Raw genomic sequence first — 18,257 nt, 5'->3', positions numbered from 1 at the left:
TATAGCCTGTATTAGAGCCTTTCTGGTTGAAATTCAGCACCTTTGCTGTTAGACTTTACACATCCATTCCCTCTCCAATCTTTTTAATTTAATCTAGGTTATTAAACTGGTGTACATTTTATTTCCAAACACTCCCGTGTTTGGAAGATAAGCAAACTCGAGTGCACGGGGCTAGACACATTTTTGTCTACTCGCGAAGTCATGCTTGGACACCTTATCTACTTGTTCAAATGTCTGCAATTTAGCCCTGAACTTATATCCGTTGTCTCTTGGCAAGTGGGGTTGTCTATTCACCCTTACAACTCTTTGCATTTCCTTTCTGATTCTCTTCTCTCTCTCTTCCGCTTTCCCTTCTGCTTCCCTAATATTTCCTTTCCTGCACTGTGGTCATAACGGAGGGATGGTGGGAAAGCTCATGGTGAAGTTTGCTTCAAAAGTTGTGATGTCTGGGTGAATTGGGAGATGGTGGACTTTGGGGCCCTGCCTTTAAGTGGTGGAATGGGGGTGCATGTGTGTGTTAGGCATGGGTGTGCCAGTGAGGGTGTGGCTAGAGTGTGGTTCGATGTCTGTGTTAGGGCTTGTGGTTGGAATGAGTCGGAAATACCTGTGGGTGGAGTGTGAGGTTATTGGGGGCACTGTTTTCATCAGTGGATATTAAAGATCAATTTGTATATCCACTGGTATATTTGGACTTTTCCTTGTGGGGTAGGACAGAGCCTGATTTGCATATGGTTTTCCCCTTTTGTAGTGGCATTGCAGGCTGAAAAACTATTGTTGGAACGATTGTCTGGAGAAATTCCAGTGGTTATGATTGATTCAAAACCTTCCAGCATTGCAAAGTTAAATGTCACCAGACATTAAATAAATTAGTTGATGCATCTGTTTCTTGAAGAAGTGACTTCTTAGTTTTAAATCATTAAAGGCTGGAATTCTATTTGAAATGTTTACTCCATACCTTTCTGTTAGACTTAACCCTTTGCAGTGGTTCATGTCCTAAACCATTTTCTTTGTTTCCTGCAGCTATGTTGATGGTTTTGGACTGGAAGCTGAAGCAAGGATGACTACCTGGCACGTTATGATACCCTCTGACGTGGAATCTGATGGACAATACAATCAAGATGCTGGTGAAGGTACTATAAAACACACTTGCACTTTAATTCATCCATCACACCTGATCAATTGGAAAATAGTTCAGGATTTTAAAGACTTCTAAATGTAGCACCCAAGCAAACTGAGACACCCTGTTTCTGCTCATATCTACTTGGCTGTCAGACTTTCACATTATTCTAAAGTTACTATAGCAAAGCATTTGCAATGTTGATGCCTCAAAAAGAGTTTTGTTTCCTTAAAAAGGTGTCTGAACACATTTGTTGAGAGCATCAATACCTAACCAATGAGACGACGTTCCAATTTCCCTTTTCAAGCCATCAGGCTGCTGTATCAGTACTGTCATTTTGGAAAATGTTTAAGTAATCTCTGCAAATGATCTAAAACTATGAATAGGAAAGGCATTTGTAATGGAGGGAGATGTTTTTAAAATCTTTTTCGAAATATATGGATTAATCTCCCTTGCTAGTGTCATGAAACCTGAAATGCTCTATGTATTAAAAATAATAATTAGTTTTTTTTCTATATTTTATGTTTTTGTCCTTTAAGGTAACGTTCTTGTCCAAAGATGTCTCCTGTGTGAAGGACTGTATCATAAATAGTCATAAAGTTTTCAAGAACATGGCTTCTTGAAATTAAGTGGTCAAAGTATAAAAACTGCAGACAGTTTGGATGTTCAGATCCATGTGTTAGAAGCTGTCAGATAGTGTAGAAAACTCATAATGCTCTCTGACCATAAACTGTTGTTCCTGGAAAAGTAGTGGAAATTATCCAGCTGCAAATGTGAGGCTTGTCAGGCTTGCGAACCTATTTCACATCTTAACCAATAGCTTTTTCACGTTGTTTCTATCATTCTGAAAACACATTCTGGTGTGACACAGGAATCTTAATGCCTGTGTGGCTACAGAGTCAACATAGTAGGACCCTGAGAGAGCACTTGGCCCATCAGGCAGCCGGCAATGCAGGCATACCCCATGAGTAACCACCCACATTCTCTCGGCCACCTGTGCACCTCTCCTGAGTATCTGGCATTTTGTGCTTGCTCCCAGGAGTCGTGGCCCTTGCCCCTAAAAGCCTTGCTCCCCAACCCCCAGACCTCCATGGAAACCCACCACGCCAACTCTCCACCGCCCCTTCCTCTCAGCCTCCACTTGCCTACTCGCGATGGACCGGCCTGTGCTACTTTTGCATTGCCCATATATTTTCAGTGGCGGTATTCATTGCTGGTAGTTTTTTTAAAATTCTTTTTAAAAAGAAAAATATTGTATATAACACTTGGTGGTAACAGCACAACACATATTGGAACAGAGTCATGTACCCAGGCATTCCTGACTTTAGATTAATTTTGTGCCTCATTAGTTACAATCAGCTACAACGCAGGTATCTTGATCCCCGACCACCCCATCGACCGGGAACTGGCATTTCTTTTGTATAAGGCAATTGGGCGTAGGATAACCCCTGTGTTTGAGGGCAGACATGGCCGTTAATGAACTTGAGCCCTCAGAGAGGCCCTCAACTTCACTCTGACCTACTTAGGCTGACGCTGGCGGGCCATTTCTGGATTTTTCGCTATACTAACCTTTGGAAACCCTGAAGACCACATATACATTGCATGCCCAATAAGCTAAAATATTATTGCGGTTGAGTTTATGGGATACTGATAAAGTGCTTCTTTTTTTCCTTTCTAATTTTAGTTTAGTCTGCATTGTATCTTTTTGTACCACCCTCTGATGAATCTGACTGTCATCACTCCTTTCACAGAGGTAGCCTCTCCCCATGTGGGCAGGGGACGACAGGCGCTACCTGGTCCTGACCCTTGGGCGGCTATATGAGGGAGGACCACATGGGGGAGGCAACCCTCAGGTGCATGACACAGCATTGCCGGGTGAGAGCATATACCCCCTTTCCCTTTTAAAGAAGTCCCCTCCATATCTCAAGGCCTTATGGCTTATTGTGATTGTTCTCTTCAAAACTCCACACACCCCTGTCCATGAGTAAGCTACCAAGAACTGCTGATCAATCCCATATGCATAGAAATACTGGAACGAGGCGACTAAAATGAGTAATGAAGATCAAGGAGTCCGAGAAGCACATGTGTTTGTAAACCTGTGATAGGTTACGGACATTTTAAAATCCCAACCAACATGGAGAGCAGGGACGCTGCCTGGGAAAGTTTTGCCTCTTTGTGCGGACCAAGAGATAACCGAGCCACAAAGCAACAAAGCAGACTCTGGAGCCAGCCGGCTCAGGGGGGGGGGGGGTGAAGGAAGTAAGTCTGCAGATTCTGGTTCGCCGTGTCAGAGCCTCGACAGCAAGAAGAGGGAAGTCTACAGAGCAGCAGTACCAAAGCCACCCGAAAACAGAAAAGTGCTACAGCAGTACTGGAGCCGCGAGTATTGTGGGAGCTGCTGAGCAAAGCCAAAAAGCCAGTGAAAGGAAAGCAGGACCCTGGAACGCTGCAACCCATTTACCGCAGACCGGAAGCAAAGTAAATGAAAGGGAATTTGAGACCCATTGTCTTTGTAGTAATAAAGTGAATCACATGAGTAAAGCTCTGGCAGGAGAGTATACCAGACAAAGTCAAGTTTGCAAGTGTGTAAAGGCAATCGCATGAGAAAAGCCCTGGCAAGGGAGTACACCAGGCAAAGGCAAGTCTAATTTATTTTTGTTGACCAGAGAGCACCCCCCCTCCACCCCTCCCTCCTAGGAAGACTCTAGGAGTTTCTAAGTATTTAAAAGAGACTTGGGGAAGGGAGCCAGCTCCCTGGGAGTGAACTGCGATGCCAAGAGGAGGAAGTTATCCTCTTTGGCTATAAAGAACTTTGCATGTGTAATTGATTCATTGTTGGTGAATAGAAACCTGGGGAAGGGAGTCATCCCCTGGAACTGTGAACTTTTGTGCTGGAGTTACATTTTGCATTTGATCTTGAACTTTTGGCACTTTGAAGCCCAAAGATACCTTATTACATTAAAGTTACTTGTAGTGTGAGGGCTAGGATAGGTTTTCGGGGCCCCATTTTGCTTTGGACAGCTTGACACGGGACAGACCCTTTGTTTTTCGTTGAGGTAGGGAAATACCTCTCAGTATAGGGACAACTAGGCATTTTCCCAACCCCCTTTTATTTTTATTAAGTCTATAGCCAAAACTATGAGCTCTCTGTGTCCGTGTCTCATTCCTGGCTCCTCACACTCCCTAGACTGGCTATGATGTGTAAGATTTCAGATTGCGTCGGGCAAAGAGGTTCTGGCTTATGTTCACACCCTTATTGAAGAGTGTAGGCACTAGATGTCAGTTTAATACAAATATTTGAAGCACAGCTGGAAGCTAGGAACAGGCCTATTTCTGTGTCAAAACTAATGTTCAAAACAAGGAAAGCGTTATCTTTATCCATATTTATTAAAAAAACACCATTGACACCTTTTGTGACATCTTTATTTTCATTTAAAAAAAATACATCTGAGTCATGTTACAGCACTGTACAATAATTATGTAACAATTTTTGTTGGTTCCTTTCAGAAAATACATTGGATGTTGTGTTGATTCCAGGGAGATAGTCACCTCTCCCCAAGGGGGATCCCACCCCCTTTGGGACTAAGCAGGTGAGCCTGCTACGCTTAACATCTCCATCCCCCTAGGGGACAGGGTAAGTGGGATCCCTCTGGGCAAGATTACCCCTTATAGGATAGATATCCATCCACCCCAGGTATTAACACCTTTGTAAAGGTAAGCAGGGGTTGGATTTTGCGATGACCATTTACACCCTTTACTAATGGCTGACTTGGCTTTTGACTCTAGGTATGTCCAATCTCCTGTGAAGACTAAGAGATGTGTGAATCAGCCCAGTGAAGCGGCATCCCTAAAACTGCCAATCATGGAGGATGCTGAGCAGGGCCAGCGGAGCGCCGGAGAGAGCAAGAGAATGCCAGTGTTGATGGGCAGGACCACGACATGCACCAGGAGAGTGCAGCGAGATACAACTGATGGCCGGTTGGAGCAGCCCAGAGAGGCCGACAGTCTTGTTAGGATGACACAAAGCCCAGTGTAGAAGCTGCATAAGCAACTCCGACCCAACCGAATTGCGAGAACGAGAGTGTCTCTCAGTAGGCTGGCACGAATCCCAGCGGAATAGACACCCAAGCAAGAATTCCCCAAACCAAACTGTAAGAACAAAAGTGTCTTGGTAGGACGGTGTGAAGCTCAGCGGATACGCAGCAAAAGCGACTCCTCACCAACCAAGTTGAGATAATGAGAAACTGTCTCAGTAGGAAGACACTGTGCCCAGCTGAAAAGTCACATAAGTGACTCCGCACCGACCAAGTGGCCAGGTCGAGTGAGCCAAACCCTGTGAGACAGACGTGGAGCCCAGCAGAAGAGATGCGAAAGCGGTTCCCTGATGACCATAGAACCGGAAAGACTCAACACCCCTCCTAAGGTACATCACCCGAGACACTCTGGTACGCAGTGGCACAAGTGGAGAGGAAGGTTGGGCGAAAGAAAGTGAAAGAGAAAAAAAGCCCAGATTGAGGAAAGACTAACACCCCAGAGGAGGGGAGTGAGAAGGAGAAGAGCCCCAGAGTAGTGCGAAGAAGGAAAGCCCCAGAAGTGAGAGAAACTGGAAGAGCCCCAGAGTGGGGAGTGAGTGTAAGACGAGACACAGAGTGGAGAAAGACTGACTGAATTGGAAAGGAAGAAAGGCTGAAAGAATCACAAAGTGGGAAAAGACTAAGAGAGGTCTGCACTGGAGCACCCTGTATCTTTCCAACTGACCAAGAACAGCCAACCTTGAACGTGAACTGTGGGCAAAGGCTTTTAATAAAAAGCAACAGGGTTGGGCTAAGAAGCCAGCTGCCATTGCTACAATAGTTCTTCAAAGTCTTTCTTTGTTTTGTTAGTTTTCTTTCGAAGATAGGCACAGTGGTTAGGTTAGAGTCGGATCCTGGACAGAGGGTTTTGTTCATTTACAGACATCCTGACGATCACCCTTGAACTTTCTTTTATAGAGTAGGGGTGAAGCTTGTAGATTTAGGGAAAGATTAGGTGAACTTGAACAACATCAAAACCTTAAAATAAAGCCTTAGTGTCAGTCCTGATTCTGTCTCAACACAATGTTTTCTGTGAGAGTAGCAGATCTACAGCCTTTGTGTTCAGTGCAGACTGGTACTATAGTGATGTTTTTTCGTTTTTATGTTTAAATACTTTATTCGGTGTGAAAACCATAAATCTTATAAATACTTAATAAAGCACTTTCATAATTCATAATCCAATTACAGGGATTGAAAGATAATTAAACATTAAACACTACCCATTAGTTCTAAATAGATACAGGGTGTCAAAATGTCTTCTTCTCTCCGCCCTCATTCCCAATATTCTCATTCTCACTATCCAGGCCCTATGGACATAGGTTGCATTCCCAGTAGCTGCTGATGCACAGTAGAGTCCCTACTAAATGTTACTGCCTCACTAGGAGAACGTACCCCAGACTCCTGAAGTAAGGATCTTTTTTTTCATACTTTATTTTCATTTTGCAACAAGACAAACCAGCAACTATGAGTCAGATCCCCAACCTCGACCCCAGCCCATTACACCATGTATATCAACCACATACGTTGCACATTAAGATACTCCAGCTGCAGTTCCACCCCTCATATATTATTCAGCAGCTGTATTCAAATATTGTACATAATGTGCCCAAATCTCTGGCGGCTGGGCACGTAGCGGCAGAGTACGAAGGAATATAGTCTTCGTGTCATGACAATATGCCACATCCTGCGGCCACCTCTGTACACTCGGCCGATGGCCCTTTCCTCATGCCATGGCCACTCTTCTGTGAGCCACCACCAGTAGCAGCCCTGCCAGGTTTATGGACACCCGTGGTAAGGACCTTGTGGAGTCCCAAAACGCCACCAGGGGATCCGGGTCCAGATTTTCCCCAATAATCAGCTAAACCATTGCCAGAACACCCGCCCAAAACCGGAGACCTGTGCACACTCCCAAGCCAGGTGAAGGAAATAACACAAGGCTCACCCCACACCTGGCGCATGAATCTGGTGTGTTGGGGAAGTGTCTCTGAAGCCTGGCCAGATTGTGGTAGACCTGATGCAGGAAATTGAAGTGTATCTGTTTGAATTTTCGAGTTTAGGGATACTTTGAGTTTGACCTAATACATATTTCCAGTCCTCCTCCGGAATCTCCCTGCCAAGGTCCCTTTCCCCACCTGCGTCTCCCCCTCCCACGGAATGTCTGTCATAAGGCTGCTATAAATTTGCAAAACCTACCAACTCTCCCCTCGCAACTGAATCACCCCCTGCAGCAGTGCCCACGTGGGGGTTTGACAGGGGAACCAGGGAGAAGAGTGCCCAGAACGCATACCACACCCGGAAATATAGAAAGATATCCAGAGCGGTACTTCCCCCCTCTGTCCTTAGCCTGTTGTAGGGACAGAAACACTTCATCAATAAAGAGGTCCCCCGAGGTGAACAGGCCCAACTTTTCCACCCACCGCAGTTACGCGCCCCCTCCGGACACAGCCAAACCTGTCACATGTCGAGCTGAAAGGAGGGGTGAATACAGGGTGCTGACGCCCATCTTGCCCACCATCTTCCTCCAGACCTCACAAATGACCTTAACTATATTGAGGAATCCGGGTGCCACCCCCTGTTAGGGAGATTTATAATTTTTATGCTTCAACCCCTCTCCTAGTGAGAACTGCAGCACTTTTTGCTGGATTTCTGGACCTTTTTCTTTCAATCCTAAATGGGTGGAGCCTTTTTCCACTCATTCATACTTGTGGGCTCTGTCTTTTGGAACTCTATTCTATTTAACCTACCTGTACTATGGAGTCTGTCTGCTGCATAGCTCTTAAAGGCATCTGTGTTTTTACTAATGCAGCACACAACTCCTTATGGGCAGTGTTGCTCGGGACCCTTGGGGTCCTCCTTTAAGATTATTTTTCTGAATCCTTAAGTAACTACAGTTCTTAAGAATACAGAGATACTTTGGGCCTAATTCACAGAAGTGTTTTATAATGTAAAACCCCATTGGAAAACGCTCTGTGAATAAGGACCTTAGTATCTCTCCCAAAAAGATTGGCACACACCACCTTCAGTGGAGTGCCAAAGAGATGCCTAGTATTCCTCTTCTCTCTACTCCTATGGCCTTTTAGTCACATAGACAATCTCCTAATTCTGGCTGGTGGCAGTGGACATGTTCTACCAACTATTGTGTAATTTCAATACCGCAGGCTATGTCCATAGCCACGGTAGTGCACAATAGGGGCACCCAAGTACCAACTTGGGGCCTCCCTTCTTTTTTCACTATTACTAGCGTGGTTGTTCTTTGTTAGCCCTTCTATCATTCTGGGAAGGGAAGGTTAGTATGTGTCTTTTGCCTTTGGCAGGAACCCTTGGCCTAGGCTCCATAGTGTCTGGCAGGCAGGAAGTGGGGGAGTGTGTGCTGGAACTGTATAAAAGGTGAGGCTTCTGGAGTGAAAATCAAGTAGACCACTGGAAACTGAAGAAACCGAAGAAGTAGATGACCAGAGACGCCAGCAGACCCTTTGCAACACTGTGAAGGGACCACTGCTGTCCTGCCCCCGGAGCTCTGAAGTGGACGACTCCTTCCCTTTGGGGAACAACCATTCCCAAGGCAAACTTTGAAACAAGCCATCTCCCAAGGTCCTAGGAGCTTCCAGAGCTGCAGAACCCCAATACCAGGAGACCTGCTTCCCATTTAGAGTGCATCGTCATGGAAAGCCGAATCTGTCCAAATCTTTGCTGAACCTGGAAAGGCCCTCCAGAGATCCAATCCAACTCGCCCAGACCCCCTCACCAGAGTGCAGGACGGCAGGAAGCGAAGAAGATTAAGCGGACGTTCCGTGTCCTTTTTTGGTGCTGCAGAAAAGGCACCAAAACCGCAGAGCGAACCAAGAAGTAGCTCTAAGTCGTGCCACAGGTTCTCCCTCGAGACTGCTGCGGAGAGATCCGGTCCATTGTCCTGCCTTCAGTCATCAGACCAAGGAATCTTGAGGTCGGGTCCAGAGCTGCAAAGTTGCAGAGCATCCAGCGCAAACATTTTCTTCCAACCTAAGGTACTGTGGTGGAAAAAAAGGTATTGCTTACCTTATTCCAGGAAGTCGCTCCATAGTGTTGGAGTGCACCCATCGGTGTCCAGGGTCACCCCCTCTTACCTCTGACTCAAGCCGCTGCTTATGTCCCTTCATCAACTCCTTTTAAAGGTCTCCCTTGTTAGGTATCTTTCTGCTTCTATAACACTAGAGACTGGAAGAAATCCTCTGGAACTCTTCGTATTCTGCTGCTTGTCAAGACTTTGAGCCCTCTCCGAACTGCCTTTAGCTAAGGTTGCGTTATTGGACTTATAAGACTTACTGTGTGAAGAAACCCCCTCTAGAACCTTGAACCAGGCTAATGTTACACTAACTAACCATTTCCCTCCCTTAAAGTGACTTTATTATATGTGTTTGCAGAGTAAATGTATTACCGTATGAACTGTTGAAAACCGCAGGTGTGCATATTAACCGATAATACGATAACCTTGTATTTTCCCTTTCTAATGTTGCTACAAATGTAACCGCGAACAAACACAATACAAAAGTGAAAGTGTTCTTTGAAGTATTTAAAGTGATTCTGGTGTATATATAATATATAATTTTATATGAATTATACGTGTAAGAGCTTCTTTGGTGTACATGTCTAACTACGGTTCAATGTACTTACCTATAGCTCACATCTTCCTCTTAAAATAAGCCTAACTGCTCTGCCACTCTACCAAGGTCCTGAGTTAGGACAGACTGATACTAAGAGTTTGAGATCTACAAACCACTGGGATAGCTTACTTAAGTCTTACTACCAGTAGGACTTTAGGAAAACTCCCCTAACACCCCTGAAGCCCTGAAGACCACAGAACGTAACAGAGCAGGGGCAGCGAGCGCTCGCACCACCTGCACATGTGGGCTCACAAAGTGAGTTGCATACAAATGCGCCAGAAAATGCACCTGCGCCGCCCAGTAATACTGTTCCAAATCCGGCAGGGCTAGATCCCCCTTCACCCCTTTCGAACGACTGCGTCAACATAGTGTATGCGTCCCTCACCGGTCTCCCTGTCCAGATGCATTCTAGGATAAGCCCCCGCAACCACAGAAAACTCCCCCAAACCCCCCCCAAAAGAAGTAACAGCGAGACATTGAGTAAGAGATATAGGAGTTTGGGTAACACAATAATTTTCCCAATCACAATTCAACCTAGCAGCATAAGCGGGAATGCCTTCCATCTTGTAACCTTATCCTGAAGGACATTCACCGGTTGTCTGTAGTTATCCCGGAATAGTTCTTTGTGACTGTGTGACACCTCCACCCCCAGGTACTGGACCCCAGAAGACTCCCACTTGGGACCAAACTCCTATTCATATATCCTCGTCCCGTCTGTAAGGGGGAAGACCACTGATTTGATATGGTTGATCCTCAAGCTGGAGAACTCCCCGAACCCAATCAGCTCCCGTCTCACGGGAGCCAAGTTGTACTCCGGCTCGCTAAGAAAAAGCACCACATCCGCATACAGGGATATGATCAGCATGTGCGGTCCCAACTATAGCGTCCGCAGCATACTCCTCTCCCTTAGGATCACCGCCAGAGGCTCCATCGCTAAAGCAAAGAGGAGTGGGGATTGCCGACATCCCTGCTGCGTCCCCCTGCCCATATCGAAGCTTCCAAACTGCAAGCGCCCCACCACTATCCTTGCCGTCGGGTTAACGTATAAAAGGGGTACCATCTCTATAAAGCAGGCACTGATACCTTGTATCTGGAGAACTGCAAATAGGTATGGCCATTCGACAGAGGCCTTTTCAGCGTCTAAAAAAACTCCTGCGGCTTGCACTCCAGGCTTGAGCGCTGCCAAGACCCCAAAGAGACGGCGCAACCCATACAATGTATTCCTCCCAGGAACAAGCCTGGCCTGATCCACCAGCACAAGGCCGGGCATTAAATTAGCCAGCACTTCGACAAAGATCTTATCCACATTAATTAAAAAATATTGGCCGATAGGACGTGCATTCCTCCGCTCGCTTCCCCTGTTTGTGCAAAAGGATGAGGTTTGCCTCCCGCAGAGTGAGCGGAAGCGTCCCTGACACCAGAGACTCTGCATACAGTTGCAGCAATACTGGGGCCAGGATAGGGGCAAATGCCTTATAAAACTCCCCTGGTAGACCATCGGGCCCGTGGGACTTGGATCCCAGAATGTATTTTATCAATGCCAGAACCTCCTCCAGAGAGATTTCCTGGTTGAGCGCCTCGCAGAGATGTGGTTCCACCTAATGCAGTTCAACCTCCTCTAGATAACGCTGTAAGCTCTCCGAATCCTGTGAATACCTGGACCTTGGAGGAGTCTATAAAAAGCCTGAAATTCCGCAGCAATACCTTCTTCTGTGCACCGGGGGTTACCCCGGGAATCCCTGATACATTCTACAGTGGTTTTCTTTGTGCCACCAGTACTGTTGCACCTGATGCCCCCAGATAAGAAACCGCACCTCCCGGTCCGCGTTAGGCCTAAATGCGTCGAGCGCATGCCGGAGCTCGGCCAGGATCTTGGGATTCGCTGTGGACACATATTTACCCTCAAGCTGCTTCAAATACATATCCCCCCCTTCCAGCTCCCCCCAGATCAACTGAAGGATCCTGTTCTGTTTGGCCATAAATACTCCTCTGATAAAGCACTCCCAAAGTATTTCCTGAGAGGAGACAGAGCCCTCATCTCAACCTGAAGTTCCGGGCAGGCTTAAACCACGAATAGACCCCCAACCTACCCGAACCACACCCACCTGTCCCCCTTCTAAACTGGCCAACAGGGCCCCCACTGGCCCACTGAAAGCAAGTGCAGTGCCCGGGGCGCTAGTGCCCAACCAACCTAAGCCAGCTCATAAACCAAATACAAGGAGCACCAAGGCTGACCCGGGTTCCAGGACATGGATAACTGTCAAATAGTGCCCAGGTAGGCAGTCCAATTCCTGCTAACCAACCAGGGAGTCCAATAGTCGCTGGTCAGGGATCCTCTTGCCCGCACGGCCGTGGTTCCTCGCATCATTCTGGGGCCTCTGGCTATCCGGCCCGCGAGCTTCTCCAATATCATCCATGAATAAGCTAGCGGCCTCAAGGGACATGAAGAATTGAGCCTTCCCCTCGTATAGAACTCGCAATATAGCAGGAACAGCATGGTGTACTGTATGCTTTTGTCACAGAGTCGACGTTTGACCCCAAGGAAGGAGCTCCTGGACGCCTGCACCGCCGCTGAGAAATCGTGGAACCTATCTCCATCAAATTGCAGGTCCCCCTTCTGTCGTCCCAACTAGAGGATGGTAACCTGGTCCCTGTAGTTCAGCAGGCGCACAACGATAGGGTGCGGGGGAGCCCCATTCACAGGTCTCGCAGACAGGTTGCTATACGCCCTCTCGGCAAGAAACAGGGACGATAGCTCTGCTTCTCAGAAGACCGCCCTGCAGAGTGACTCTACAAATTACTCCATTCTGGACTGGCCCTGCTGCTCCCGGATCCCAACAAACCTGATGTTATTTCTGCGGCATGGCTCTCCAAGTCCTCATTCTTGGCTGAGACCGACTTGAGCATCCAGCACTGCCACTCTGGCCGTAAGCGTTGTCACCCCGTCCTCCCGGCCGGATACACTGTGCTCAACCTCATCGAGGCAGTCCCCATGCTTGTCCAGCCAGTGCTGCATCATATCCACCTTCGAGCAAAGACAATCCAGCTTTGACCAGTTCCTACTCTCGTGTCAAACCCTCCCCTCCCCATCCCCTGTTCAGCAGCGTCTGTCAATCCCAGATGGACCTGCTGGGACCGGCTACAGGGTGTCTTAACACAGGACAGGAACCCACCTCGAAGGAGAGTTTTTTTTTTTTCTGAGTTCTATCGTTTTTCCCCCATCTTGATGACCAATCAGCCCCAAGTACAGGTTCAGCAGAACCACAGGGGACCGGCCACTCCCCAGATATCGAATAGAGACCAGCCTACTTCCAGCCGATACTGGTTAAGCAAGACCCACACCCCGATGGGCCACCACTCCTCACTCGGGCCCCAAACCTACTTCGGAAAGAACCCTCCAAAACTGACCACCAGCCAGCAAAGGGCACCACCCGACAGGCTGGTGACCAGAGTGACACCCAGTTAGCGACCAGCAATCCACCAACTGGCAGGGACCTCGGGAGGCACACCAGGCCACCCCATCCAGGGTCACATTTACACACCTAGTCCCTCTCCAGCGCTCCAAGGGGGTGGCAGCCAGCAGCTCCAAGCTTGAGAAAACGGAGCCTGCTCTGCTGCCAAGTCACTGCCAACAGACTCCAGGTAACTGCTGATCAGCAGGCTCCAGTCTGCCACGGGCCACTCCTGTGATGTCCCGCCAGTGCAGGACGACCTGAGCTGCAGGCAGACGCAGTCCCAGCCTGCCTCCAGGTAGTCCACCGTTGCCCGGGTAGATGTCCCTGCCCGCCATGGGGAAGGCCGGCACGCACCAGCCACAACGGGGGTATGCAGCTTGCCCTCTCCTCAACACACCGTTTCCAGAGTTGCCCTCGGTGAACGCGCTCTGCACTGCCTCAGTCTACCATGGGGGCACCTTCACCTCCCCCGTTTGTTCAGGCCAACAGCTCCAGCCATGCCGCGCCGTCACCAGACTGGCGGCAAACTGAGCCCCGCTTCTCCTCCGCACCAGCTATGCCTGCTGACCCCCATCTGTCTGCACTGGGCCGGGCAGCCTGCTCCACACTACCACTCTCCTATTTTGCAAAACGCAGCAGTCAGCTGCGCCTCCTCCGCCATGGGACGTCCTCCAAGCGTAGCAATTTAGGAGGCACCCTTGGAAAGGCCACAGCGCAGGATCCCTGCCAGCTGTTCAACGGGGGGGGAGTCAAGCAAGCCCGAAATGGGCCACACCCGCCAGCCCACACTCTGACCCCCTTCAGCAACCAGCAGGTGCAATCGGGATGCCTCTGTGCCAGCGTTAATCAGGATTAATTTTAGCTAGCTCTGGGAGCTCACAGGGAGTCCACCATTCATGGTCGGGCTCTCTAGCGCCACCCGTAATGGTGTTAAATAGTAGTTTCTCAGGTCTCACAATTTTCCACAGGAAATGTACAAAAGGTTCTGTGGTAGACTCACATAGGGGACATAAGCCAGATCCCTCCAAGCCCTAAGATTTAGTAAAGCTAGCCAGAGGTAAAGGTCCCATCCTAAATCGGTATACAAAGATCTTTCAGATACCGGGCACATGCAGTCAAGGTAACTCTCAAAACTGTAATCTGCTTTACCCTCTAGATAATCTAAGCCTAATTTGAGCTTTATAGCAGCCTCTGTCATCATTTCCCGTTTTCTTGCGGCAGCTACTTTCTTAATCCTGGGTATAACAGACTTGTCAATATCTCAGGAGTTTCCCATAATGCACACTCGTTTAATCCTATTAGTTTTAAATTAACAAACTTTGTCTCTGGACCATAGCTCAGGGGCAATGCGCTTGCTTTGGAAACAAGACGACGCAGAGCAACACAGGTTCGATCCCCCGGGTCTGTGCTTAGAAACCTCTGGGAATTAACCGCATTATAAATAACCAATCATAATCATAAACTAGGAATACTTTCCCCCCTGCCAGACTTAATACAGGTTTCAGTACATCCCGGTACTTTCCTAGACCTTCTGTGCTCCACAATCTAAGCCAATAGAAAACTGGCTTCAGATACACCAAGTACTTTTGGGCCGATGTCATATTCAAAATGCAGCAATGCGGCAGGGGAACTCTATGGCAACTTAAGTAGGCCCTTCAGAAACTGATTTTCAGTTCTATTAAGAGATTGATGACTGGCATATCCCCAACTTCAGCTCTGAAAACAGAGGCTGGGATTCCTGCCTTTGATATAATTCAAGTGTTGGAGAAATTGCACCATGCCCATGTTTAAAAAAAAAATATATATAATAAAAAGGAATTTGTAGCCCCACTGTAATTATAGCCAGCTTTTCAACCTTTTTTAGACCATCCACGTTTCTCATTGAATCTAATTCCTAAGTAATCATAACATTTTCATTTTTGGGTATTGGTGCTGGAGGTACTTTAGCCATAAAACTATTTTTAGCTAGAAAGATGAAACTTTCTTGGATAATCGTAATGTCCAAAATAGTTTTCCGGATCGGTTATGTCAGACTCTAGCGGGACAGGAGTGTGGGGCCTATGCAGGTGAAGGCAATGGTTCTTCCCCGCCCCAGTACTGGAATCCTCCAAGTGATATAACTGGAGGAACACAGGATTGAGTGAAAGAACTGAAGGTAAACCGGGTGGTTCCTGCAGGCTGTAAGAAGCGAGAGAGGTGACAAAGTCTGGTACAAAAAAAGACAAAAAGACCTTTAATTACTCACGTTCCCTGAATAAGTGAATCTGCCATGGGGTGTCCAAGAACTACGGAGGCCAACGTGCAGGATACTAGATAAACAGGTCAATGAAGGGAGAAAGCAATTCAATAGGCAACCCAGAGGACAATCCAAAGGTCGAGTACCAGGTAAGCAGTTCCAGGGAGCGAAGGAGACGCAGGTGAGCAACATGACGGCAAGGCAAGTCGGGAAGCAAATCGGTCCGGAATCCACATCTCTGTATGTACGCCAGCGTCTGCTCTGCAAGGCCTGACGGGAGGTGTAGTCCATTGGCCATTGCATTGTACGAGCCACTGTACAAATTTCCATCGACAGACCCATATACAGCCGGAATGTCCTGTTTGGTGGTGGTGGTGGTGGTGGTGGCGGCTCATGACAGTTTAGGTATTTCTTTGTGTGATTAAAATTGTTATCTGTAGCCTTGCTTTTCTCGAGGGTATTTGTAGTTCCTAGAGAATGCTGTATATTCAGAAATAAGTATTGGTCTGCAAAAGTGATCCCAGATGTTTACAAGTGGCAGAACCAACTTGGATACAGGTGGCAGGGTTTCTTGATGCAAGCAAAGGGTGAAGCACCTTGAGCAAACAGTGGCATTGGTGCTTTTGATTGGGATGATGGAGATAACTGTAACCAAGGCCTCATCTACATGAAAGGTTGAGCCAGCGGCCTAAGTGCCTTTGCATTCAGTTTAATATCATATGCTGGCTTCCATGGTTTCTCTCTGAACATTGTCCGAATAAATGGGAGCCATGAATATTTCCTTAGTGTAAACTGATCCCAAAAAATTACACACTGGACTGCTCCTTTAAGTGTAAGGCAGATGGCTCAGTGCTGGGATAGTCAAAGACCAGTGGATATTATTTCAAGTTTAAGTGAGAGGTGCGCCAGAAAAACGTAACAATTTATTTATGATTTACACCTTTTACTTGATACCACAACAGGGGTGCACCTGTCGGATGCAGGTAGTCCTCTATGCATCTGAGACACAGCACACAACATAGTTCAGATTTCACCATGAACAATGAATATTTAGAAAACTGCATAAGTTAAAACATTATCTGGAAAACACTGCTAAGTTTATAAAGAGACTTGTTTGTAACACTGTAACACTGAAATATCTAGTTTAAAGACTACTCCAGCCAATGTCTTTAACTGGGATTTCTAAACTAACTTATTAGCTTTCGAACGGAGCACATCTCTTGATGAATATTTGTTAAATCATGTGAAATAATGTTGAATGTAAACAATTATGCAATTATAAATGAAGAAAACAAAGAAGCAATTGTTAAATTGGTTTAGATAGCACTGTATTCAATTCAGCTGACGTGTTGACATTAGGTTTACCTGCATTTTAACTCTAAGCAAAATCCCTCCCACCTTTGGACGTTTTCTTGTGGCTATACTTTGCGTTAAATATTTATATTAAGTAATTGTCTTGAATAACCGCAATTAAACCAGAAAAATTAATAATAGGAAATAAACAATTGCTTAGAATAGTAATAGTGCATTTTCAAATATTTTAATTCATATAAGTAACAATTCAGAGTATCAAGGAAAAAACAATTGAACAATGTTAATCATTATTTTAGATACACATTGCATAATGTATATCGGAGATAAAACCATTTAAAAAAAGAGATTAACCTATACAAACAGTGAATCGAGAATTCAGTATCATTGAATAAATTAATCCATGGAAGAACAAAGAAAAACAAGCATTACAATACCTTACTAAACAAGTCACGAGAGGAATGAAGGAGGGGAATTGAACAAGTGGCAGGACTAGTATTTGTCCAGAAAGTACAAAAAAATTCAAACTATATAAAAGGTTGCATTCATTGGTAACAGAATTGGGAGTTTTTAAAATATGTATGAATATATTCCATTTTTGATTTTTTGTCATTTAATGAGCTTGCACAGCATGTTTCAATTTTGTGTACATAACAGATATAACTCCAACAAGCTACAGGTGACAACTGATCCAGGCATTCCAATTGAATGAAATGAGATGGAAACCAATTATAAATAAGTTAAACTGTTTAGGGGAAGTCATTTTTTGAATTTGTGTTTATTTTATTGTATCATACAGTTAAATGAATAAGGCTTGACGCATTACATCATAGTCAGATAATAAAACACAAGAGGCCTGCCAAAGAAAACATATCTCACAGACAACATAACATCAAAACATCAAAAGGAATACAATATCAGTACAATCAGTCTTCCAGCATTTGAATTACGACATGTAGCTCTCTCCACAATTTGGTGAGAAAAACACCAACGCCCTCATGGGTGCCAGACATAAATAGGCCACATGAAGCAACCGATGGAAGAAAGGGTTCCAACCCTGATGCCCTGAGGGCCTTTCTGCTTAGCTCAACAAGTGCATTGCAATTTGTCAAAAGATGTTGTATGTCTCCACCTCATCATTACCACAGAACCGACAGCATCTGTCCCTCCTTGGTATTTTTTGGACCACCGACCAACAATTTCAAGTGTATTCACTGCATTAAATTTGAGGCGAAGGTAGTCCCACATAATAGAATTTCCCCCAGGAATATGGAGGGATCCACTGTCTTTCAAGTATATACGGGAACAAAGCATCAGCCATAGATTTAGTGGCCATGGTGACAAGCACATTTAAATGAGACTAGATTCCTGGATGTGTTCTGTTGCATGCATTGATGACCTGGTGGGAGTTGAAGGGTTGGGTGG

General features: G+C 46.2%; 1 protein-coding gene across 5 annotated transcripts in view; it reads left to right on the top strand.

Annotated features, from left to right (window-relative positions):
• WDFY3 (WD repeat and FYVE domain containing 3) overlaps nt 1-18,257 on the top strand; it is a 2,538,776-nt gene that overhangs the window by 1,607,489 nt on the left and 913,030 nt on the right. For all 5 annotated transcript variants that reach the window (XM_069630405.1, XM_069630406.1, XM_069630403.1 and 2 more), the window contains one exon: nt 1,021-1,130. In XM_069630405.1, the coding sequence (XP_069486506.1) occupies nt 1,021-1,130 (110 nt within the window). The remainder of the gene's footprint in view (nt 1-1,020; nt 1,131-18,257) is intronic.

The sequence above is a fragment of the Ambystoma mexicanum genome, chromosome 6q, assembly GCF_040938575.1.
Source record: "Ambystoma mexicanum isolate Mex_15411 chromosome 6q, UKY_AmexF1_1, whole genome shotgun sequence".
Classification (NCBI taxonomy): domain Eukaryota; kingdom Metazoa; phylum Chordata; class Amphibia; order Caudata; family Ambystomatidae; genus Ambystoma; species Ambystoma mexicanum.
The sequence above is the reverse complement of the archived record's forward strand: the minus strand, read 5'-3'. Positions and strand labels throughout refer to the sequence as shown.